Source organism: Cynocephalus volans, chromosome 5 (genome assembly GCF_027409185.1).
Source record: "Cynocephalus volans isolate mCynVol1 chromosome 5, mCynVol1.pri, whole genome shotgun sequence".
Lineage (NCBI taxonomy): Eukaryota > Metazoa > Chordata > Mammalia > Dermoptera > Cynocephalidae > Cynocephalus > Cynocephalus volans.
The window spans coordinates 118,184,301-118,211,907 of NC_084464.1; the positions used below are offsets into that span (position 1 = coordinate 118,184,301).

General features: G+C 33.8%; 1 protein-coding gene across 1 annotated transcript; it reads left to right on the plus strand.

The window, feature by feature from the left end:
* The first annotated feature begins 4,262 nt into the window (after positions 1-4,262).
* LOC134377610 (amine sulfotransferase-like) lies at positions 4,263-25,881 on the plus strand. Its single transcript, XM_063096098.1, has 6 exons — positions 4,263-4,404; positions 9,526-9,734; positions 13,994-14,120; positions 14,982-15,076; positions 23,908-24,094; positions 25,760-25,881. The coding sequence occupies exons 1-6, from the start codon at positions 4,263-4,265 to the stop codon at positions 25,879-25,881; spliced, it is 882 nt and encodes a 293-aa protein (XP_062952168.1).
* Positions 25,882-27,607: the final 1,726 nt, after the last annotated feature.

Here is a 27,607-nt window from a genome sequence, read left to right on the forward strand (position 1 = left end):
TCTGGTGCCAGGAAGTCCGAACACTGGCTCCTTCTGTCCTGGAGGTGGCCTCCACACTGCACTGGAATGTCTGTTTCCAGGGGTGCAAGGCCCCACCTGGGCTCCAGTTGTGCAGTCATGATGTGGCGAGGGGGTCTTAGGGCTGTGGAGATGTCAGAGCTATTGGGCCTCAGGGCAAAATTCACTCCAATGGGCTGGCCCTGTGGCTCACTTGGGAGAGTGCGGCACTGGTAGCGCCAAGGCTGCGGGTTCGGATCCTATATAGGGATGGTCCTTTCGCTCACTTGCTGACCGTGGTGCGGACCACACCATGCCGAGGGTTGTGATATCCTTACCGGTCAGAAAAAAAAAAAATTCACTCTGGTGTTGGATCCTGAAATGGCGATATGCTGTGGCAGCCTTAGACTTGGGGGTGGAGGAGCTCATTGTGAACTCTCTCTAGAATAATACAGTAATGTGGGCTCCCAGCAGCTTCCCAAACTGGTCTCATGGCTTGCAAGGACAATGTGGCTTCCTTGTAGCTTGGATTGTGGGCATCTGCCGTGGGAGCAGAGACGGTTGGGGAGTCTCCTTGCCTACTTTGCCTCTCTCTGAGCCAATCTTGGTTGGGCACTTTATTTGTTTTTCTATGCTGCCATCTCAGTTTTTAAAGCCTCAAGAGGTCTTCCTCACCTTTTTGCTGAATTCCAGTGTTTTCTCTGACTCTCTATTCAACACATGACTATTCACTTTTTGTTTTTTACCTTTTTTGCATTAGAGGTAAGAGCTGGGTGTCGCTACACAGCCATCTGGAACTCTTATGTTGGTGTTTTGCAGACTGGCATAGAATCCTCACAGTCAATAACCACTTCAGAAGGAAAGAGAGCAAGAGAGAGATCAGGAAAAGATCCCAAGCATCTCAAAAGACCCCTAAAGCATTAATTTCAATGGAAATTTGTGTTATGAAATCAGAAATTCTTGGCTGAGCTATTTATTTTAATAAGTAGTCTACTCCCATTTCTATTCTTCTTTGATTTCTATTCCTCACACTATGCCACCCTCACAAAATGGATTACTGTCTTAATTTGCAAATGTGAGAAAGAAGAGGCAGGCTGAATATTATAAGATTAAATTACCCTCAGATTAAACCCTATCTCCTTACCAGTGAATAGTTGTACATTGAGAGGATTAAAAATTTCACCTGAGATCAAAATTCTGTGTTTAGTGAAAACCTGAGAATCATTATCAAAGAGCCTCTTAAATAGGCAACAGAAGACTGAAGAATGGACAGAGAGTCTGAGAGATGTTAGGTCAGTCCTGAGACAAATGCCAGTTATTGTAGGATACAAAAAAGGTTGAACCATGTGTAATATTTACCTTTAAAAATAACAGTATTGGAAAGGCATAACGTAGAAAGGACAACCCTGGATATTGGAAAATGAATTTATATGACCTCTTATAAATGATTTTATAAGACCTCTGGAACTTTCCATAGCTATAGCCGATTTTATAGTAGAAGAAACAAACTTGGTGAAAATAAGGGTAGAATAATTAACGGTGCAAATAAAGACCTGAAGAATGAACAAAAGTCACCTAAGGTAGGTGTAAAAGATTTTACTTTACCATTGTTCATGTCCAAGAAAGTTGTTGCTATAGCTTTCTACTATATGTTGTTGTTTGTTTTATAATTGTCAAAATTAAGTAAATATGACTACTGTTCACCTGCAGTTCTCTTTACTATCTCCCAAATGTTTGATTCCTTCAATGATTCTGGAATAACCTGATAGGCTTTTCCTAGTGTCAACAAAATCTGAGCTAACTCATCCATACTAAGCTATCTGCTTATTTCCTAGAACACTACTCATTGGCCATGAAAAACTCTGTAGAGAATATTTATTCTTCAGCAACACATCAATCCCTATCATTCTTAAAATTGTACCACAGGGGGTTTTGTTTCATCAGCTGATCTGCAACAAAGCTAAAGGGTAGACTTAAAGTCTCTCCCAAGTCTCACCTTTTCTTCTGCACAACATGTACATTTACTTTTATCCTCCCAATTTTCTATTTTACCCCTTTTCTTTTGGACTTCAATAAAAGAATAAGAGGGAGACACGGGCACCCTTTTTTATTTGTACAAGGACTTTGTCCTGTATTTATCAAAGAGACACAAACAGCATGTTACTTGCCAATGTTGAAATCCTACATGGATCCCCCTCACACTCCATTCTTTCTCCCTTGATTCTGTGACAAAACATCCCTTATCATTGTCTCTTATGAGACTGTAAAAGACAGACCATTTGAGTGACTGAACATAATAGTAACAAAAAAGGAATGATGTTCATTTGGAATGTTTGTAGAGGCTGCCTGACACCCTTTTCTTTTTCCTCAGCATCCAAAGTTTCTGGAATCCATACTGACTTTTTGGGGTGTGTGTGGATGCTGCTGTGCTGGGGTGTTAGGAGGAGTGGGACAGTGACTTCTACTTCATCTCTGCTTTTCACTTCAACTATATTTCCTACTTATGGACTTCTCCATTTGTCCACGTTATGCAGTAGAAATGATCCTTTACCACATTCCAAAGGCTGAGTTCTCTGAGGTTTTTTCTGGGAAATTTGTGATGTTAGTGTCAAAACAGCTCTCCATCTGCCTCTATGGAAACATTATTTGTGATCCATGAGCCGGATAGTCTATCCCCACATCTCAATGTTTCACATTTGTCTGGACTTCAGCTTGTAGTGAGGAAACCTCTACCAGTTTAGTTGGACCTTACCTTAACTGGATCTTTTAACTGGGAGTCAAGTAGCATCCCATAAAAGCTTCTCTGGAGGTTGAGATAAAACATTCATTTAAATCAAGGCAGTGCTTTATCACCTTTTGGTTGTCATTTTCCTTGTATGAATGGCAGGGTTGTTAAAATGCACATTTGTAGATCACACTCCTCAGAAATTCTGATTCTACCAGTGTGGTATAGGATCTAGAACCATTATTATTACCCAGAAACCCAGGTGATTCTAATATAAGTGATTTTCTTTTTATTTATTTATCAATTTATTAATTTCTAATAAGTACATTCTAAGATGTCAATGGGGGGGTGGGGAATAGGAAGGGCCAGCCAGGCTGCTGTCAGGCCCACCCGCCACCTCTGGACCCTGGGGGCTTCTCTAATGTAAGTGATTTTCTACTCTTACTCTGCAAAAGGCTAAATTCTGAATTCCCTCTATGGACCAAATAACCTCGATTGTTTGTGGAAAAATTAAATATTGTTTCTTGACATGCAACTTAGACAAAGCCATATTTGCAGCTTTTTAACAAATTTAGTTTCTTGATGTGCACAGAAAATTAAAAGAATAAAGAAAACAGAACTATATACTGATTCTAAATCTAATGTTATTAGAACTTCTGGGATTCCCTCACCTATTTAACGTTCAAGTAAAGACTTCTCAGGCAGACCTAACAGAAATGCGTGGCTGGACCTAATTTCAAAAGGATTTGTCATTAGACTGTTTGCTTTCTATTTTTATTCTGAGTTTCTTATTTAGATTTATATAAGATTTCTGATTTTCGAAAATTCATACTGGAAATTATAATAATTACCATACAATATCTATATAAAGGCAACATTTCTAAAGTAAAACCAATTGGTATTACTCATACAGAACAATTTCCATTATTCATTTGAAACAGTGTATTAGATCCCAAAGCCTCAGAAGCTTCTTTCAGACACAGCAGGTTATTCACGTACCAGAAAAAAAACAAAAACAAACAAAAAAACAGTAAAAAGGATACGTTCATTAAATAATTTCTTACTTCTATAACAGTGAAAAAAATGTAAAAAAATAAAAATATGAAATATTAAGAAACTCTAGAGTAAATAAAAGCATGGATTCTGTGGCCAAATTATCTGGCATACTCCTCCTAGCTCCACTAGCTGGGCAAATTTGAATAATTTGCTTGACCTCTCTGTGCCTTAATTTCCTCATCTGTATGTTTGGAATCACAATAATCTTTTCCTCAGGGGTTTTAGGGAAAGCTGTTTAACCTCTGAGTATCTTAATTTTCTCATCTTTAAAATAGTGATAATAACAATACCTGTGGTAATGTTGGGTTACTGTGAAGTTTAACTAATTTAACAGGTGTAATGTGTTTCATGTGGTAAATGAGTTGATACATACAGACACTTAATTAGTGCTTGGCACATATTGAGTACTCCATAAGAGTTATTATTATAAAATATTAAGAACTTGAAGAGAACTTTATCTGTTTTTACTTGTAGGTGAAGAATCATGGATGACACAGACACATATTTATTAAACTTCAAAGGCTGTAATTTTGAACGTTCTTTAGTTAATGTTGATCTACTAGAAAATCTAGATGATTTTGAAATTAGAGATGATGATGTCTTCATAATCACATATCCAAAATCTGGTAAGCTTAAAGAGTGGACCATCTGGTAAGTTTAAGGACTGTGCCATCTGGAAAATTTAAGGAGTGGGCCATCTGGAAAGCTAAAGGAGAGGGCCATCTGGTAAGTTTGAGTGGACCATTTGGTAAGAGTAAGGAATGGGCCATCTGATATCAGTCTTCACTTCGTTTTGGTAATACATGTATACAATGTGCACTTTTCCAGACCTCATCAACAGCCCAACCTACTTTTAGATAACCATTTAGGATCAGAAAAAAGTTAAATAGAACTCAAATATGTATGGTGTAAGGCTATTTGCAATGCATATATTGTCATTTCAGATGGCAAATATGAAGAAATCAATTATTGAGCCAAGAGCCAGTACTTGGTAGATGCTAACTTGTTGGCTTGGTCTGATAATGAAAGAAAATATATTCAAAAACCCAGCTAGATTTCTGTTCACAGAATATCTCAGAACTATTTCTTAATATGCTTTTCAGTTACTCGAATTGCTTTCTATTTCTCTATAATAATAAAATAACTTTCAGCTAAAATACAATGCACTCAAACTTTGTGGTTCAAAAAAAAGTATATTTTCAAAGTGTGCTTTTTAGAACATAGGATGATTGGCGCCATTTACACACTGTTATACAGAGTAGTTAATGCTGCTCAAAGATATACTAGAGTCTAACTCAAAATGATAAAAAAGATTACTGATTTTCATGAAAATGCTCCAGGCCCTCCCTTTCGCCCTCTCCTTTGAAATTCATGACCTTGTTTGCTTCCCCCAAGCCAATAACCCCTCTTCTTGTCTCTGGATTGCCTTATCTCTGCCATCTTGTGAAACTCTATCAGGTGGATAACTCAGCAACAACTGAGATTGTTTTTTTTCTCCTCCTGCCTTAGATGTTGGTGGCATATCAGCTTGCTTAGTTTTAGGTCAAGCTCTGCACCGCATATAAAAGTATTTCCCTGACCCATAATCCATCCCAAGTTTCTGGAATATCACATACCAGTCCTCTGTCCAGCCTGCGGGGTTCTTGTTGCCTTGGAGGAGACATCAGTGAGTCTCCCCAGGATTCAGTATGAATTGTATCAACTCTGTCACGTAGATGAATCAGTTGAGCAGAAACATTTATAAGATTTTTGGCACTTCCCACCCTTTGAGAACATTCATAAACATAGATGCAAATATCCTAAACTAAATATAAGCAAACAAAATGTAGCAATGTTAAAAAAAAATACTATGACCAAGGTGGGTTTATTTCAGGAATTAAACATTTATTAATGTAGCTCACCCACATCGCTAGAGTATAGGAGAAAGCCTGTATTATCATTTGAATAGATGTAGAACAAGAATTCAGTAAAATTCAGCATCCATTCATAATGGAACTATTAACAACCTATGGAGAAAAGGGAACTTCCTTAGCCTGATAAAGACAATCTACCAAAAATTATAGCAAACATTGTATGCAGTGATGAAACATTTAAAATTTTATCTTTAAAATCAGGAACAAGACAAGAATGCCTGCTACCTCTACTTGTATTCAACATTGTATGGGAAGACATATACTGAACAATAAGAGAAAAAAAAAGACAGATAAAAAGAAAGTCAATGTAATGGTAAATAAATAATCAAATAATACAGTACAATAGGAAATTTCACTTTGTTACATATAGGGAGATGAGGTACGGGCCCCAATAGTAGTTATTCTCAGAAGGGGAACAGCAGCAATTGTGAGTGCTTGAAACACATCTTGTTGGTGTCTTGTCCAACTGAATCTATCCTATCTGTTTGCCTGCAACTCTTTCTCCAGGCAACTTGGTTTTTCTGAGAGTCTTCTTTGTGGCTTCATCAGAGCTTCTTTTGGCTACAGGGTAATATTCTTCCATAATTTGAGGTCATCCACGTAGATACTTGTTATTTCTTACTTTAGTGCTTCTCCCACATGTTGTGTACTAGATGATTACTTATCATGAATGTGTGGATTCTGAATGTGGAACATATCAGCCTCAATCAATAGAGGGATCAGTGCATCTTAAAGCACACTTTTATGACTCAGTGTCTTAGGTAAAAGAGTATTTTATTAACCATACAAAAAAGTAATGATTGTCTATTTAACTAATCAGTAGTTCTTTGATGAGTATGGAGATGATCTGATGTAATGACAAAGAAAGATGTCTATGTTATAAGACTGGTTAAAAATAACACCCAAATTGTAGAATAGTAGGTATAACATGGACTTACTTTTGTCTTTAAAAAGACTATTTACATATGGTTTCCATATAAAGTATGCAATAAAATTCTAGAAGGCTGGTACTCTAATCTGTTAAGCAGTTATGGGGTAAGTTTAAGCTTTAGATGAAGTGTTTCCATTTTTGATTTACTGTTTCTTAAAATTTATTTAACAAGAAAATATGTTTGTAATTTAGAAGGAAACAATACAATGATATTTTTAAGGGGGTGAATGAGAAACATCAAAATGAGAATCTATTCCTGCTAAACAGTGACTCTATGCTTGCTGAATCATAGCAGGGATTATTTTGGTGGAAGTGTTGAAGGAATTAGAGGAGAACTCCAGGGAGCAGTAATCCCCAGCAGCTGGTACCTCCGCAGTTTTTTTTTTTTTTTCTTTGGTTTATTAAATTTTGTGATTAGAATGGAGACATATGCCCTGGACAGGCAGAAGCTGGAGGAGTCATCTCCAATAATGAGAGTTGACTTGGAGCTTGATGACTGACCTGGAATGATGTGGCATTAGGAGTTATGCAGAAAAAAAGAGTTCTATCAATGATAGCCAAGGAGCTTAAATTGGAAAAGGGGCCTTCTTATTGATGGTATGAATGGCATTACATTTTTGGAATGTGACAGGTCTACAATAAATTCTGTGAACATAATCTACTAAAATTGGTCATTTTATATGGGAACAAGGGATTTTGGATTTCCCAGGTTGCTCTTTTGTTCCTGCTCTGGAAAATATGTTGTTTTCCTCATGATAGGTCTGAGAGTGCAAAATCTTCCTTTCTCCAACTTATAAATGCTTCATTAGTTAGAGGTTTTATCTCCCATAAAGATCAATTTTCCAACAGGTTTCATTTTCTTAAGAAGCATTCCATGAGAGCTGAATTCTAGTTTAAGAATCTTGAAAAAGTCCTGGACCAATAATGTCCATTGAAAAGATTGTTTTTTTTGAGGTCTGTGCAGACCATCAGTACAAAGGAGTGGTGACACACAGTACTAGTGGGTTACAGGAGGAGGCACTGAAAGGCTTTTGACCATGTGATGCTTATTTGTACTTCAGCAGAGGGTGAAACTTGGAATGCTTGATTTGAATTGGTTTGATATGGACTAAGAGGTAAAGCTGGAATTGCTGAGATTTCAAATATGGTTTTTTGCTTGTTCATGCTGTGTGTGTCCCAGAACACCACAAACAAGTTGGCCATATATGGTTTGGCAATAAAATAATTTTTGGAGTAAATAAAGAGGTTTTCCAAATATACTGCTTTGTTTTCTTCAAGTCCTATTTTGTCCTTACATCTTTGGAATGCTTAAATATATTATATTACTTGAAGGGCCCTTACAGGAAGTCATTCCATCTTATTGTAGATCTGGAACCCAAGGCTTTGATTGTCAAAATCTGAGAGAGTACTAAGATTTTGTCCTACATGTAAGCTAATATGTTAACCCTCCATAGTTTCATAGATGCTAGCAGATGATAGGAGACTCCTGGGTCAGAGTCAATGGATTTTATGGCTCATGGCATAGCAGTCAGCATGAACTTCATGTTTGCCTCAGTTTCCTTTGGAGAATTGCCTCCCAGCAATGATTATCAACTTCATGGATCCCAATGCTTTCAAATCTCCTTGGGTTATTTTGGTGAGACAGAAGAATTAGTCTGAGATGAATTAAAGTTTGACTAATGTGTGACCACACAAAGACCCTGACAATTGCAGCAATATTTGAAGTCACTTCTTGTTTTATGGAGATAAGAAATCCCTTCATTTTCTCAATGATGTACGTCCACAGACTTTTCAACTCTAGCTCTGATAGCCTGGCCAAAGTCCATGCTACCAAGCAATAAGCACACTTGGCAATGAGAAAACAATGGAAAGCGAGCATCTTCACGTGATCATCCAGTTGATAAGGCCAGAAAAGGGCTCATAAGTCACCAGCAGATTGCCAGGTCCTCTTGGAGGTCCTGGGCCAAAATTGGGGTGAATGATGAGTGTTTTTGATGGACCGTGGGAGATGTTGGAAACTTTCATTGTTACCAGCACCAGAACGTATGATTTCTTGGCATGGCTAATTCTTTCAAAATGGCAAGCTCAGCTTCATAAGAAGCACCATTTTCTCTTTCTCAGAATAGCAGCAGCAGTGTGTCAACGTCCACATTACCACTCATAAATGGTTTAGAATAATCATTAGTAAATCAGGCCAAACCTTAGTATCATCATATTTAATTACATATGGATCCATTCTAATTGTTTAAAACATTTACATGAATTTCCCAAATCCTCTCATAACTAGTGATCATGTTTGACTGGTCAAAAAACCAAGAATCAATGAGAACAGTGAAATTTTTGGTTTTCTCTTTCCGCATAATGTGTGTTTTGGGTTGTCTATTCTTGGGAATTTGGTGTAAAAAAAGTGTTTCATAATGTGGAGGCCTTACATGGTGGGAATCAAGAGGAAGGAAAGAAACTGAATAATTTTATCATGTTTGGAACAGACATCTAGTCCCTAAGGTCCTAATTTGTTTATACTTCTAAAAGATAAAGTCCTAAGAAAGGAATCCAATGAAGGAGTAACAGAAGTACCCACAAAAGATGATGAAAAGGGACCTTACATGACATACAAGAAACATAAGGAGTTGTAGAATTAATCTGAATCACCACTATAATGGAATCAACAACTACAGCTCTTCAAACTGAAATAAACACTGATTCCTTGATTTAATCTTTACTAATTTTAAAGTAAACTACAGATGAAAAGCAAGCAAAAATATTGGACAGACTTATTAGCATACTTTAAGTATTTAGAAGAAGAAAAAGCTCCAAATGATTTTAAGATGGATGGCTTTACTGTTGGCATTTATTATTAAAAATTAATTTTGGTTTGAAAACAAGATCATTTATTTTTATAGGTACCATCTGGACTCAGCAGATACTAAGCCTGATTTATTTTGAGGGACACCGTAACAGAACTGAGAATGTGGAAACAATTGATAGAGCCCCCTTCTTGGAATACAACATTCGCAATATGAACTTTATTGACAGACCGTCCCCTCGCCTCTTCACTTCCCACATCCCATATTATTTAGCACCAAAAGGTCTCAAGAACAAAAGAGCTAAAGTATGTAATAGAAATGGCTTATGGACTTTTTGCACAGACAAAATACTTTCTGCACATATTGTTCCCCAGCCCCACTAATCCGTATTCTTTCAAATGTTATGCTTATTATATCATTACGATGTTGTCTTGCACATTAAAATTATATATGGAATTATAAGTATATGCACATATTGGATTGCCACACATGTTTGCAATGTGATTATATAGCAAAAATTCTTCTGCATCAATACATAAAATTCCATTCTTTTTTATGGCTTAATAGGGTTTTATTGTATGGCTGAGCAATATTTAATGTGTGTTCGATGGACAGGTAGGTTGCAGCAAATGTACATGTTATGCTGTAATAAACATTCCTGTAGATATTCACACTTTTTTATTCTGACAAAATGTTTCAGTAAAAGCAGAGTTTTAAAGAGTCCAAATATTTTAAGCATTGGCAGATATTACCTACTTGCCTTCTATAATATTATCAACTCAAATGTCATCAAATAGCCTGTGATAATGCTTCTTTCCTTGCATGCTCACCAATGATGGGAATTATAAATCTTTACTAATGTACTGGGTAAAAAAAAAAAAATCTTGCTCTTGAATAATTTGCAACCCTTTTGATTTTAATAAGATTAAGCATCTTTTTATATTTTTATAGTCTTAAATATCCTCTATATTCTTTGCCCATTTTTCTTTAGTTTGTCTTTTATTTATTGTTTTATGGAAGCATATATAAGGGGCAAACATTTTCCAATTAATAGCTTACCTTTAAAAATTGTTGAAAGTTTTTAATTCTATGCAATCGATTTATTAATCTTTCCCATGGCTCCCAGCTCTGGTGCTTTGATAAGAAAACAGTTCCCCCACCCCCAAAGATTATGCAAATACTCTCCAGGTTTTTTCTAATTAACTTCATTTTGTGTTTTTTATTTTTGATTATAAATTTTATTTCATACTTCATGTGATGTGAGACATAAATATTGCATGATATTTACCCACGGGGTTAGCCAATTGATCCAACATGATTTATTAAAACATCCACATTAATAATTCCCCACTATTTTGAAGTCTACATTTTGATGTACCAAATTTCCATAGTCCCTCTCTTCTAAGTCTGCATTCTTTATGCCAAAAGTGGATACGTCTGTTTAATATGTGGCAGTTCTTCACAGTGTTACATATTATAACTGATAAGGTAAATTCCCCCATCAACTTTTTAAAAATATTTTAATACCCCAATGATTTTTAGACATTTGTTTGAACTTGTTAAGTATATAGATTAATTCTGGGACAACCATCATTGCAATATTCCAACATTCCTCTGGCATTGTTTTAGGGCTTTTTGTTTATCAGGTTTACTTTTGTGTCTTCCAAATGTGTTTTATATTGTTCTTAGTGTACTTCTTACCCATTTTATCTAGATTTTGTAAAAAAATACAACATATTTTTTCATGATGTTATCAATTACTTCAATTCTGTGATTATATCTTTTTCATTCATTGTAATGATGAAAATTTTTATATTCTTTCATTTTTATATGTTGCAGGATATGAGTTTTCTATTTTACTGATTTTTTTCCCACCTTTTTTGAAACATAATTTAATGTTTTCTATTTTGTTGATTTCTGTTTTCATTTTAATTATTTCCTCATATTTTGTTTGCATTTATTTTTCTATGTTCCTTGATTAACTGCTTAGTATATCTATATCCAACGTTTATTTTAAAAACACTAATTTTATTTATTTATTTATTTTAATTTTATTTTTTATTATTACATACATGTGGGGTACAATGTTGATTTTTAATAATTGTGTACAATGTGTGGTGGTTAGATCGGTATATTTAGCTTATCCATCATTACAATACGCAATCATTCTTTGTGTCCATTGACCAATTCCTCATTAGCCCCCTCTCCCCTCCCCTCCCCTTTTCCACCTCTAGTTTTCTAACAGTCCAACATATTACTGTGATTATTGTTTCTTTCTTTCTCTCTCTCTGTCTCTCTTTATTGGTCATTTGTTTATTTATGGATTCAGCTCCCAGTTATGAGTGAGAACATGTGGTATTTCTCTTTCTGTACCTGGGTGGTTTCACTTGGGATAATTTTCTCCAGACTCATCCATGTTGTTGCAAATGGCAAAATTTCATTCTTTTTTATGGCTGAGTAGTATTCCATTGATGGACATTTTGATTGGTTCCATCAATTTTAAAATGATAAATATCTTGTTTTGTATAGCTATGGATATAATTTTGTTAATATCTAAATAATCTCTCATTGCAGTTTTACTTTTCTAATATGTCCCAGTTATTTTGAGGCTTTTTTATTTCCAGCTGTTTACGTAAATTTCTTTTTAAACTTTTTCATTGCTGGTTATTAGTATTATGGCACTATCATCAGGTAATGGTGCTGTAAGAGTTCTAATTTTTAGAATTTGTTGAGAAATTTTATTGCCAATTACATGATCAGCTTTTCAATATGTTTTACAACTACATGAGAAAATGATGTACATTTTCTGTGTGGGATACTAATATATACATATATCAAATAAAATTTTAAAATTAATTTTTAAAATTAACTTTGCTATTTCTTTTATCCTATGTCTGAAGAAAAGTGTGTGTAAATCTTCCACTAGGATTGCTGCTAAATCAAAATATTTATAGACTTACCAGAATTTGTGCCATTTATTCTTATTTAGTATATAAAGATTCCTATTCTGTTCACTGCAAACAGATTATGCTTTCCTGTTTCTAGATTCCTTTGACGTTATTCAGTATACAAAAATTCCTGTTCTGTTGGTCATTGCAAACAAATTATATGCTGTCTTGTTAAATCATTTGGCCTTAAATTTTACTTAACTTTATTTGTATATTCTTGTTTTTTATTTCTTTATTGTCTGGGACTTTGCCATATGCTTTTGTTTACTCTTGCTTTTCAATACTATTTTCACTCTTGTATAATTTCACAGATTGTGTAAGTGATTATATCAGATCTCTGCTTTCTCTTCTTTGAATAATTAGGTTATTCTAATATTTTGCTATTATAAACACTTGCTGCCATGATCTTCCTGGGCACACCTGCACAAGATTCCCTAGCATAAACATCCAAGAATAGAACTGCAAAGCCATAAGTACAAGAATATTTAGCTTTCTAAGATGGTGCTATATTTCTTAAGAAAGCAGGTGTACCAGTTTGTACTGAAACCAGTAATGGATGAGTTCTTATTTTTCCCCCCAAAATTATTTTCCCAATAATTTTTTCTGTAGTAATTTTTTTTTGTACAAGACTTCTTCATTTTTGTCAATGTAGTAATCATAAAATGGTTTCTCAAACTGATATTAATTTGCATATTTATAATCAATAATGAGAATAAGCACTTTTTGATGTTTATTGGCCATAATTATTTCCTGTTCTGTGAAATGACTATGTCTTTTGCAAAATTTTTTATGACATTGTATTGTCTTATTAATTTGCTTTATACATACTCTGGATACTAATCTATTGTTGCTTATATGTGTTGCTTCTTTCATATTTTGTGGCTTTTTGTAACTTTCTGGTATGCAAGGGCACTTCCACACTTTTATGGAAAATAGAAATGAAAGATAATATGAATCTTTCCATGAACTTTTTGAAGTACCCTTATGTTTTGATTAATAGCATTCTTGATTTTAATGTAGCAAAATTGATTACTTCTTGTTTTAAATAAAATTTTTCTTGTTTAAGAAATCCTCCTTAGCTCTAAGACAAGAAATATATATATATTTCTTAGCTGTCAAAGTTTTTTTGTTTATATCCTTAATCCATTTGTGAATGATTTTTGTGTATGATGTGAGATATAATGCATTTCTTTTTTTTTAATATATGGATAACCATTTGTCCAACATCATAAGGAGTTCAATATTTTTCACTTATCTCCAGTGCTATCTTGGCTATATATCAAAAATCACATAATGCTTGTAGTGGGTAAATTGATACAGGCTGTTTGCAAAGTAATTTTCAATATTTGTCAACTTTACAAATAATCAGTTTTACATTTTAGAAATTTATTGTACATGCTTGCATACATGTGAAATACCACGTGAAGAAAATTATTTATTGCAACATCCTTTGTAATAGCGAAAAAAAAAAAAAAAGGTAACTACCTAAATTTTCATGGCTAGTAGACCAGATGGAAAAGTATTATACATTTATGTAATAAAATATTATGTAGCTATTAAAAAATATGTAAGGATAACCAAGAATTGTTAAAATTATTTTATAATTCTTTCTGCAGATTGTTTATGTCTACAGAAACCCTAAGGATGTGTTGATCTCATATTTTCATTTTTCAAAGCTTGTGGTTGTATTAGAAGCTACAGATACTATAGAACATTTCATGAAAAAGTTTCTAGATGGAAAAGGTAATTATGATTTTATTTATCAAGCAACATGTTTATGAAGTAATGCTACCATTTAGCCAAATTGTGGAACTTAGGGAACATATTTTGGAGAGATGGAGAAGAGCAACCATAGATGACAGAATGCGTGTGAGTGGTTACAATTGTATGTCAACTTAGCCTGCCACATTATGGCTTTTCTATCCTGGCCAGGACCATTTGGGGATTGTCAAGTTTGCAAAGGCATATTGTTTAGGAAATGTTTTGAACAGACCATAAGAGAGCCGTAAATGGTTTAGCAATTCAAACTAGCTAGAGCGATGTACTCCAGAATAGCTAATATTCAGGGTGAGTTTGCACGTTCTGTCGTAGACTTGTGATAAGCCTCATAATAACAGTTGTGGAATTTTTTATTCCACTACTGAGGAAGAATTATTGATGCAAGATGCTTATGGAGTATGGAATCAAGCTCTCACTCATTTAGAAGTTTATATTCAGGTTCTGTCCCATTGTAGATCGCTAATGTTGCTATCCAGAGATCTTACAGAGTAAGCAGAGAAATAGAGACATATGTTTTCGAGGGAAAGAAGTAGGAAAATGAGAAGACTTGCCTTAAAGAAATCTTCTAACTTAGATCTTTGGGCTTCTCACTTCTGCATTGCTGCTTTTCTACATACATACATTAACTTTACACAGGCAGGTTTCTGTTAAAAATCAGGTAATTGTTCCCCAAAGCACTAACCACTTTAAAACAGTAATACACAGGTCCAGTGGTGGGAGCTTTATTTTTATTTCTGAAGATTCCAGAATAGAAAAGAAAGAATAGAGTTTGCTGTACAATAAGTGCAACATCTTTACCTCGTTACTTATTAATTTTTTTCACAGTGGTAGGAAGCCTCTGGTTTGATCACATCAGAGGCTGGTATGAACACAAACATGATTTTAATATTCTGTTCATGATGTATGAAGATATGAAGAAGGTAAGATAAGAAGATTACTTCTTTAAAATAATATTTCTTTGAAACAGTTTCTTCTCTTGGTTTCAGCAAACCAGAATCTCCTAGTTATCTTCATACCTAACTGTTCTTTCTCAGACTTCTTTTTGGGTTTATAATTTCCTTCCCATCCTTAATTACTGGTCTTTCTCAAGGCTGTCTTCTCACTATACACAGTCATCTTTTGTGTTCCCTTCTCATGCAACCACCTGTAGCAATAAAGACAACCTTAATATTCAGCAGCCATACATTAAAGATTGTGTAGTGGATTGAATTATGTCTCCCCCAAACTCACTGAAGCTTGAACTGTGTCCCCCAAGTTTTATGTATTAGAACTTCATCCCCACTGTGACTGTTAAGAAGGTGGGAAATCCAACTATGGTAATTGGAAGGTGGAGCCTTGAAGAGGTGATTAGATTGCAGGACCATGCCATAGTTAATGGATTAAAAATGGTGGTCAGGGGTGTGGTTCTGAAGGCTTTAAAAGAAGAGAGAGGAGACTCTGTCTCTCTCTGCTCTCTCTGCTTCCATTAACTGGTAATGTGAGACCCCTGGGTCACTGTCACCACCACCAGATGGAATTTGGACTTCCCAGCCTCAGAAACTGTAAGTAATAAACTTCGCTTTTCTTTATAACTCACCCAGTTTCGGGTATTTTATGTGCAACAGAAACTGACTAATACAGAGGGGCTTCATGGGTAACTAGGGCAAGAAGTCATTACTAATATATGGTTAATAATTGCCACAGGTGAGTATGTACCCTGTGATGTAAATTCTTCCGGTTTTTAAAGAGAATTTTGAAATGTAGCTTTCATGTGAAAACACAAAATATTTACATATTGGCAAACAATTCAAGGCTGTCTTAAAACCTTGTGTGAATCAAACAAAACACAGTTGAATTCACTATTTTGTGATATTTGATTGATGTGGTGATTCATAATACACAGTCAATTCATTTATTCAAAAATTAGTGAATGATTACTATGTGACAGGCACTTAATCATGAGAAAGAGAGGATGAATCCTTTATTCATATAGCTCATAATATAATAGGGAAGACAGGTATGCACCAAGCGAGTATATATAATTCAAAACTGTGATAAATGTGGTTATTAAGGAAAAGTTCAGGTACGATGCCTGTATATGTAATAAGGGTAACCTATATAGTCAAAGGTGACAGGCAATGTTTTCTGGAAGAAGCAAACTAATAAATATGGATTAAGAAAAAGAAGAGAAGTGAAAGAGAATTCTTAGCCAAAGAAAAATAATGTGTAAATACTGTGAAGCAATAAAGTAGAGCTGATGGAAGATTAAGATGGATGAGTGTATAAGACTGAACTATGCAAGGTCTGTAGTTTATGATAATGATGGTGATTTTCTTTAATCCTAAAAGTAGTAAGGAGTACTTTAAGAGTTATAAGAAGTACAGCAGTGGGATAAAATTAATATTTTTAGAATATCATTCCCATTAGTGGGTTGAAAAGTGAAAATAGTGAATATAAGCAGACCAGACAACTTAGGGAACAGTGTGTTAATCCACTGAAAATCAAAGGTGCCTTGGATTGGAGTGGTATTATTGGGAATTGAGAGGATATAGAGTTTTAAGACATTTAGGATGTAAAACGGACAGGGGTTATATAGAGGAAAAATGAGAGAGGGATGTCAAGGATGCTGTCTAGATTTCTGGTTTGTATATCTGTGTAGATAGTGGTATCATTCTTGAAGGCATTTAGGAAACACTGAAGCGAGATCAGGTTAGAGGAAGAAGATTGATTACGATGTAAGTTTTGACATATGGAGTTTAAGGTGACTTAGAAATATCCAAATAAATATACCTAAAACTCTTAAAACGGTTTGGGCTGAAGATACTAATGATATAAATTTGACATTGTCACTGTGCATAGAATATAACTGAAACAATGAACTTAGATTAAATTGAGAAAGGGGAAGGAGGGAAGCAGAGAGGGATTAGAAGGATGGGAGGCAGAAAGGGAAGAAGGAAAGAAAGAAGGGGGGCAGAAAAGAGGAAGGGAGGAAAGGAAGGGGGAAAAAAGAGGGACTAGGATCAATTACTGAGAGACCTTAACTTGGAAAGTTTGGATAAAGAAAGATAAGCCCACCAAGAAAAAAGAAAAAGAGGAATCAGAGAGGTGGAAAGAAAACATGGAGTGTGTGGTGACACAGAAGCCAAGCAGGCGTGTCTAGAAAGATCTTTTAAGACTGCTAGGAAATGGACTAAAAATGGGTTCAAAACATCCATTGAATTTAGTCACACGAAGTATAATGCGAGGTACAGTAAACCAGATTGGATAATAAATTGGTGAATCCCAAATATATATGACAAGCTCAGACCCATAAATATTATAACTGTCTTCTGTATACCCACTTTTATATCTAATATTTGGACTTCAAATCATGTGCGAAATAGAATTTTTCATCTCCCCCACAAAAACTGCTTCTTCTCCTGTGAATTCCACTGTAATTCAGGCGGCCTAAATCAGAAACCAGACTTCATACTTAATATCTACTTTGCCCTTACATCTTCATTTAATCAATTAACCAATGGGCCATGTGAATTCTGTCTCTGTATCCCTTGTGGAAGACATGAGATTATCCAATCAATATTGCTTTTTCCTTAGGTCGGGTTACTGATGTCTCCTGCTTAGTTTCCACAGCAGCTCCTAATTGTTCCACCTGCTTCTAATCTCACCTTGTTTCCAGGTATTCTCCATTCTTCAACCAAAATGCAAACCTGATTTCCTTCCTATTTTTATATTTGATTTCCATGTTAAGAATGTGCTCACACAAAAGCATTTATAAACAATATACTTTATTGAAAATTTGGACAAAGAAACCATAGAGTAAACTATGTAAAACCTCCTGAACATTTTTCTGTTCCATCTTCAATATACTATTGCCAGGTGTCACTTTTCTCTAACCTACCACCAAGTAGCCCATTGCTTATATATCTTTGATCTAGGTGTTTTGCCAGACTTGTGAAAACATTTTTTTAAAACTGTGTAATAGGGAGAGAATCTTCTTTCAACTTGCTGGAGAAGATAGATCTTGGTCAACCCAAGTTTTTCAGCTTCAAGTTCTTTCTATAGAAAGCTCCCAATTTTCTCAAGCAATTAGGTATCCAACAAAGGTGGAGTAAATTTTAGGGTCTTGGTAATTTTACTTAATACAGTTTATGTCTGGTTCTCCAATGATGATCCCTCTCAGGACACCGAAAGACAATGCAGTTTATCTCAGAAGATTTTGTGCATTTCCCACGGACTTGAAGGTGATATCCCTAGGACCATAGTGACTTAGCATAGGAGAATCATTTTCTACTTTTCTGGCTTGTATCCAGCAGTTTGTAGATGGAGTGGAGGCAGTTATAACTATAATGTTTAGAGATTCATATTAAGGTGCTAAAACTACAAATAAAAACAAATAAGTCATTATCATAAAATGAGGATAGTGCTTTATCTTTTGGGGGAAAGGCAAGGTTTTTGATTAGAACGGGAATGTGTCTGGTGGCATTCTGGAATACTTGCATTGTTCGGTTTCTTGACGAGCATGTTGGAATCGTGGATGACCACTTCATAATAATTCATTAAGATGAATGTTTGTTTTATGCCTTTTCTGCCTGTGTGTTTTAATTGAAAATGTATAAAAGTTTTAAAACATTTTAATTTATCTTGAGAGAAATGAGAATCTATTTAATGGCATATTTTGGGGGAAAGTCTAATATAGTGAGAGATTTAATCTTTCTCTTCCTATGATTTTTTCCTTTATATGTCATAATTGGCTGAAGTAAAGAAATTTGTACATTTTCGTATAACTTGTTGTGGTAGTCTTTGGAGATGGAAGTAATAGATAAAGAACAGGAGTGCTCATTGTCTTGCATGAAAACAGTTTACTATTTTGTGGAATATAGCTCAGGATTATGAACAGCTATAGGTGGTAGAATTAGGGATTGGCTTATTTGCTGAAGAACTAACTGAAGTGGATAGTTTTAGAGAGACACAGAAAAGAGTCTTATGAGCTGTATTAGAAGCAGGAATTCTTTTTAGAGGAAGCCGACCTCTGTTTTGTCTCTTTGTGATGTGTCATTCTGAATGTTTCCTTCTGTCCCTAACTCACGTTTCAATCTTGCTCTATGCATCTGCGTTTAATCTGCTGTTAAAATTATTCACCCCAGTCTTCATTTCTATTTGTGAATTGAGATCTATTTTAAATCTGCTATTTTTTATACTTTCCAGTTATTTTGTGAAAATTTTGTCTTTTATCACCTTGAATATAATAAGCTTAGTTATTTTAACAATCTTTCCAATAATTCCAGTATCTGGAACATCTATAGTTTTATTTCTATTGTCTTTTTTTCTGCTCATTCTTGGCAACATTGTCTTATCTTCAGTAAAAAAATTCATACATACTTGTTTTTGAATGTCTTGATTTTGGGTTAGTTATTGTATATAAAAATTATTTGTAAAAATAGCTTAATAACTAGGATCCTCTTATATTACTCACCCTATCACATTTCATTTCTTCCACTGACTGTTACCTACAAGGAAAAAGACTAAGATACTCAGCAAACTTAGAAATCCTTTTTCACCAACCTGCTAATCCAGCTTCATTTCTTGGGAATCTATCAAGTACCAAGCACACTAAAGTTTAATTTTTATTTAATGTAAAAGGGATTTCAAATTTTGTAATTTGGGACTTACTTTTACTCTCAGAAAGGAATTCCATGCTTTTTCAGGAGCATTTCTTATTCTTCATTTTTGAATTGGAAGAAATTTTTTTTTCTAGGAAAAATTGTTCTTACCTCTCTGAGATAAAATTAATCTCTCTTTCCTGTGAGCTGCTGCTGCACATTGCATCTCTGTTTCAGGTTTTTTCCCCATTGCATTTTTTCTTGTGATAAAATATCCATCATATAAAATATGCCATTTTAATCATTTTTAAGTGTACAATTCTATGACATTATGTATATTTACATTGTTATGCAACCCTTACCACTGTCCATCTCTAGGACTTTTTACATCTTGCAAAATCGATACTCCTTACTAATTAAATTATAGTTTCTCATGCTTCTCTCCCAATTTGATTATGCTTAATACCTCATTTGAGTGGAAACGTACAGTAGTTGTCCTTTTTGATTAGATTATTTTACCTAACATAATGAATTCAAGGTTCATCCATGTGTCAGAAATTCCTCTTTTAAAGCTGAATAATATTCTATTGTATGTACACACCATATTTTGTTCATATATTCATCCATCCATACACACATATCTTGCTTCCATGTTTTAGCTATTGTGAATAGTGATGCTATAAACATCGGTGCTCAAATATCTCTTTGAGACCTTGCTTTCAATTCTTTTGGGTATATACCCAGAAGGGGAATTCGTGAATCATATGTTAATTCTATTTTTAGTATTTTGAGAAACCACCATACTATTTTCCATAATGATTGCAACATATGCTTCCACCAGCAGTGCACAAGAGTTCCAATTTCTCCATGTCCTTACCACATGTTCTTGTCTGTTTTTTGTTTGTTTTTAAATAACAGCCATCCTAATGGGTATGGAATGGGATCTCATTGTGATTGATTCACATTTCCCTAATGATAATGATGTTGGGCATCTTTTCATGTGCTTATTGGACATTTGTATATCTTTTTTGGAAAAATATCAATAAGTCTTTGCCCATTTTTTAAATTGAAAAATAGTCGATTATATATATTTGTAGGGTAAAGCTGAATATCAATACTTGTGTACAATGTATGATAATCAAATCAGGATAATTGGCATGTTTATCATTCCAAAATGTAGTCATTCCTTGTGTCCATTAACCAATTTCTCACTAATCTCCCTCCCCCTCCCCCTTTCTCACCTCAAGTAACCACAGGTCTGTTCTCTCTTTCTGAAAATTGAACTCATTACTGTGATTGTCCTTCCTTCATTCCTGCCTTCCATCCATCCTTTTTTTCTTCCTTTCTTCCTCCCTTCCTCGCTCTTTCCCTCCATCCCTCCCTTTCTTCCTTTTACTCCCACTTATGAGTGAGGACATGCAGTATTTGTCTTTCTGTGCCTGGCTTGTTTCAGTTAACATAATTTTCTCCAAGCTCATCTACATTGCTGTGAATGGCATAACTTCATTCTTTTTTATGGATGGGCAGTATTCCGTTTTGTATATATACCACATTTTCCTTATCCAGTCATCAATCAATGGACATTTAGGTTGATTCCATATTTTGGCCTTTGTAAATAGAGCTGCAATAAACATGGGACTCCAGATATCCCTTCAACTTGATGATTTCCATTCCTTTAGGTATATGCCCAGAAGTGGGATTTCTGGATCATATGGCAGTTCTACCTATAATTGTTTGAGAAACCTCCATACTGTTTTCCATAATGGCTGTACTAATTTACAGTCCCACCAACAGTGTATAAGGTTTCCCCCTTCTCCACATCCTCACCAGCATTTGTTATTCTCTTTTTGGTAATAGTCAGTCTAACTGGAGTGAGATGATATCTCAGTGTGGTTTTGATTTTCATTTCCCTGATGATAAGTGATGTTGAGCATTTTTTCATATACTTGTTGGTCATTTGTATGTTTTCTTTTGTAAAATGTCTATTCAGCTCCTTTGCCCATTTTTGAATCAGATTATTATTGTTATTATTATTTTTACTGTTAAGTTATTTGAGTTCCTTGTATATTCTGGATATTAATCCCTTGTCAGATGTATAGTTTGCAAATATTTTCTCCCACTCTGTAGGTTGTCTTTTCATTCTGTTGATTGTTTCCTTTGCTGTGCAGATGCTTTTTAGTTTGATATGATCCCATTCATTTATTTTTTCTTTTGTTGGCTGTGCTTTTGAGGTCTTATTCATGAAGTCTTTGCCCAGTCCTATATCCTGAAATCTTTCCTTTATGCTTTCTTCTAGGAGTTTTGTAGTTTCAGGCCTTCTACTTAAGTATTTAATCCATTTTAAGTTGATTTTGGTATATGATGAGATGTATGGGTCTAGTTTCATTCTTCTACACATGGATATCCAGTTTTCCCAGGACCATTTGCTGAGGAGGCTGGCTGTCCTTTCCCCAATGTATGTTTTTGGTGCCTTTGTTGAAGGTCAGTTGGCTATAAGTGTGTAGATTGATTTCTGGGTTTTCTGTTCTGTTCCATTGGTCCACTTGTCTGTTTTTAAAAAAGAAATCAAGAAAGCAAGCCCATTTACAATAGGTACCAAAAGAATAAAATACCTTAGCTCATTTTTAATTGGGTTGCTTTTGTTGTTGTTGAGTTGTAGAAGTTCTTCATATTCTTGATATTAGCCCCTTATCAGATATATGACTTGAAAATATTTTTTCTTAACATGAATTACCTTTTGACTCTGTTCATTGTGTTCCTTGATGCACAGAAGTTATTAATTTTGATATAATCCATTTAATCTATTTTTCTTTTGTTGTCTGTGCTTTTGGTGTCACATCCAAGAAGTCATTGCCAAATCCAATGTTGTGAAGCATTTCCCCTAAGTCTTCCTCCAAAGGTTTTATAGTTTTAGTGCTTACATTTATGTCTGATCAATTTTGAGTTAATTTTTGTATATGGCATAAGGTAAGGGTCCAAATTTATTCTTTTTCATGTGGATATTCAGTTTTCCCAGTACCATTTGTTGAAAGACTCTTCTTTCCCCATTGAATGTCCTTGTTAAAAATCCTTGTTGAGAATCATTTGACCATATACATGAGAGTTGATTTCTGGGATCTTTATTCTATTCCATTGGTATATATTTCTGTATTTGTGCCATTACCACACCATTTTGATTACTGTAACTTTGTAGTAAATTTTGAAATCTGGAAATGTGGGGCCTTTAAATTTTTTCTTCGTTTTCAAGAGTGTTTGGCTATTCAAGATCCCTTGAAATTCCATATGAATTTTATGATAGATTTTTCTGTTACTGCAAAAAAAGTGACTGGGATTTTGAGAGGGATTGAATTGAATCTACACATCACTTTGGGTAGTATTGGCATCTTAAAATTATTGTCCTCCAATTTTTGAACGTTGGATGTTGTTCCATTTATTTCTATCTTTCATTTCTTTCAGCAATGTTTTGTAGTTTTCAATAGGCAAGCCTTTCATCTCCTTGGTTAGGTTTATTCCTAACAATGTTAATCCTTTTGATGTGATTTTAAATGTAGCTGTTTTCTTAATTTCCTTTTAGGATTTGTTCATTGTTATTCTGTAGAAATTCAGCTGATTTTTGTGTGTTGATTTTGTATCCTGCAACTTTGCTAAATTTCCTTGTTAGTTTTAACAAGTTTTTTGAGTGTGTGGTATTGTTGGAGTTATCTATATATAAGGTCATGTTGTCCGCTAACAGAGATAATTTTACTTCTTTTTTTCCAATTTGGATGCCTTTATTTATTTATTTTTATTGCCTAATTGCTCTGGCTCGTATTAACAGTATTATGTTGAATAGAAGTGGCAAAATCAGGCTTGCTCCAGATCTTAGAGAATAATCTTCTAGTCTTTCTTCATTGACTATGACTATTTCATATATGGCCTTTATTATGTTGAGGCAGTTTCCTTCTATTCCTAGTTTGTTGAGCATTTTTAATATGAAAAGGTGTTAGATTTTCTTCAATATCTTTTCTGCATGAATTGAGATAATCATGTCAGTTTTTTCCTTCATTCTGTTCATATGTTATATTGCATTGACTAATTTTCATATTGAACCATTTTTGATCACGATATATATAGGCTGTAACTCATGCATTCCTCATAAGCTGAGTAATTTCTCTAACCTACCACTCTTTCAGAATCTCAGAAGTTCTGTGCTTAAAATCAGTGACTTTCTTGAGAAAGAACTGAGTGAAGAGGATGTTGACGCTATTGTGAGACAGGCTACGTTTCAGTCCATGAAGTGTGATCCACAAGCAAATTACGATCTCATTCTGCAAAAAGAAGTTGGCACAAGAAATAATGAGGGATGTTTCCTGCGCAAAGGTGATGCTCAGTGGTTTATAATAGCAAAAATGTTAAGAGTTTTCTTGTATCCTTGGTCCCTAGGAGAAATAAGCAGTGCTTCCAATTTGTCTCTCCACATGATACTGCTATTGGGGACGTAAAGAGTACCAAAGATCCAATTGAATATGGCCCTTATAAGTTTTGCAGGAAACTTAGCAGTGTTTTGATACATAGCCTGACAACTGAACTTTCTCAATAAATATTACTTTTCTTTCTTCTAGGCCACATGACCCTACTTTAAAAAATTTATTAGCAAGACTTGTCTCACAGCAGTGGATATTCATGATCAGGAGAACTCTAATCCTTGTTTTCCTTTATTTCTCCTAGAATATTCTAGGAGGTGAACTTAATACATATTTTGTTGTGGTGGAGGAGCTTTGGATTGCTATTTCCTCATGTGTCAGATTTCTTCATTACAAAAATTAGAGTGGTATCTCATTAACTCAATCTGCTGTGAATTCAATTTTTCAGCAATATGCAATACGTTTTTATTGTGCTCCTATTACATGCCAGGAGTTGTTGTTAAAAATGAATATATTTTTCTCCTAATTGGTACCCCTTAAAACTCAAAATTTTAAAAATAGTTATTTTAATGAACATCATTCTAAAATGTAATTTGAACTTTATTTTATTTGTGTTTTATTCTCTAATTTATTTATTCATAATGTACCATTGTAATGAAGGATATTGATTTATAAGTATTTATGTAAAGATCTTATTGAAATTGTCCTAGATATTGATATTTAAAAAAAACTCTTCTTTCTTCTTTTGTCCCATTTATTATTAACTCTCACTTTCCTTTTCTCAACTAGATCAGATATAATGTAATTCTCATACCCCTAATATCTTGCTATCTGTTCCAAATGCCAATAATAATGTTTACACAGAAAGTCTAATCACTGAAGATACTAAGTTTTTAGTCTTCAGTTAAAAAAATGGCATAACCATAGCTTCAAACTCCTATCAAGTAAAACTGCAGCAATGGCAGCTCTGGCACCCTATGTGAACTTGATTTTATTAGCTAAAAATCTTCAGGTTTCATTTTTTCAGTTTAACAATGAAGAAATACTTGCTATTTAAGGTTGTATTAAGAATTAAATTACATGATAGATGTAATTTGCTTAGTATAATGCCTGGCATATAGTAACATATATTTTTAAAAATTCTAATACATTTATATATTTTAGTGTTTTTCTTCCTAAAGAATGATTATGATAGAATGGTAATAGTTGGTGGAAGTTTATCAGATAGGAGAGTTAACTGTAAATCTTAAAGTACTATCATTCTGTTATAATCATTCTTTAGGAAGAAAAACACTAAAAGATAAGAATATATTATAATTAACAAAATATATATGTTACATGTGCCAGGCATCATACTAGGCAACCTACATCTATCATTTAATATAATTTTTAATATAACCCTCCAAGGTAAGTGTTTATTTTTAAATTGAAAAAGTGTTATTGCTTTCCTAACTTTTTTCTTATCTCATGCCTGTATAAGAAATGGTGAAGTTTCAAACCTCATGAAGAACTAACAGATATTTAGCTTGATTTGAAGAAAAGATTAAAGTGAATTGGGTAAACTTTGTCTTTCTAGTGCTACTCCTTCACCTAGGTACTCTTCGTGTGTTTATCCCACTAGGTACCATCGGAGACTGGAAACATCATTTGACCGTGGAGCAGAATGAAAGGTTTGACAGGATATTTCAAAGGAAGATGAAAGATTTTCCCTTGAAGTTCATCTGGGATATAAATGAGGAGTAGAATTCTAATCACAGTGCAAAATAATCATATAAAAATCTGCTAATCCGAGGGCATATTTTAATATACATATTACTTTGTGCCTATAATATAATTGTTAATTATAAAATTTTATTAATGAACAAAATAAGATAGCTATGCTTAGATTAGTTGCCATGAGTTTAATGAACTTTTTGAAATTTCAAAAATTAAATTGATTTGGAAATAGTCAGCATTGGCACGTTGCACAATAATAGGAAAATCAGAAAGCATAAAACATGAATTGTAATGTCTTGAGAGAGTATTCTTTAGAGTGTATTTTTCCTTTATCTACTCTTAAATTTAGGATTAATTAACACTTAAAAAGGATTAAAAATCCTTTTATTCTTGTAATTAAACTTTAATTTTTTGGTTTTGAAGTCAATGTGAATATCAAAATGTGATGGTAATTGGAATAAATAGAGAACTGTTATATGAACACATTCATCTTTTAAATCATTTACCAGATCACAAAGTTTGCACTGAAGATCAAATGATCAAAGATGGGTGAATCATCTGCTGGTTTAATCATTTCGCTATTTGGATGAAAAAAATAATTTTATGTGTGATATATCACTCACTAAACTATTTCCATGAAAATTTAATGGTTAAATAAGATAAAATTATTTTAGATACTTAGGAAAATATAGGTGAATAATTCTCAAATTATATTGGTTTATAATTCTCAAATGGAGAAAAAATTTTGAAGCATAAAGCAGTAGAAAAAACTTAAAAGAAAAAGTTAAGTAAATTTACAATCATAAGTATTTAACAGCAGCACTGTTATTTTCATAACAGTCATCAAATGGAAACAACCCAATGTACACTTACAGTAAATTATGACATTTTATATGATAAAAAGCTAAATATCAGTAAGGATGCATAAATTACAACTACATGGAAAACATATATGAATCTCAGATATATAATATTTAGTGCAAAAAAAGGCAGACGCGTTGCATGATTTGTTATATAAGATTCAAAAAGAGGTGAAACTAATCTATTTCAGAAGTAGGGAGAATAGGTACATTTGGTGGACGGTGTACTAACTGGACAGGTAAATGAGAGAACTCCTAGAGAGTTAGCAATGGTCTTTTTCTTGATCTCAGTGCTGGTTCTATTGGGATAGTCATTTTGTGAATATTCATTTAGCTATGCATGGATGATTTGTGCATTTTTCTGTATTTTTGCCATACTTCCATAAAATTTCCAAAATAATTCATAAATATGAAAACTTTTTGTAAGACAAGACAAAAATCTAGCAGTTATTGAATGGACAAAACATTAATTCATATTTAGCAAAAGTTTAAGAACTGAGGAATGTTCAATGTCGTAGAGAATAGAGTGAAATAAACATTCTCATATATCTCATATATCTTTGTGGAAATGTAAATCATTTGTAAACTTCTGTAATAGCAATTTGGGAACAAAATCAAGTCTTAAAAATAGTCACATCCTATTATCCTCTAATTTCATTTCTAGAAAACTTCTTAGCTCCTATTTAACTTAATTTTCTGCAATAATTATTTTACCTTTGCTACATTGTTTGTTTCAACTGTAGCATACTTTTTCATGTCTATGCAACTGGCTTATTTTTATCACATAAATAAAACATCTATTTAAATCTTTGTGGAAACATCAATCAGAAGTGTTCTTTCATTTTTGAGACTTTTATTACTTATATCTTAGTCAAACACTTTGTTGCAAACAA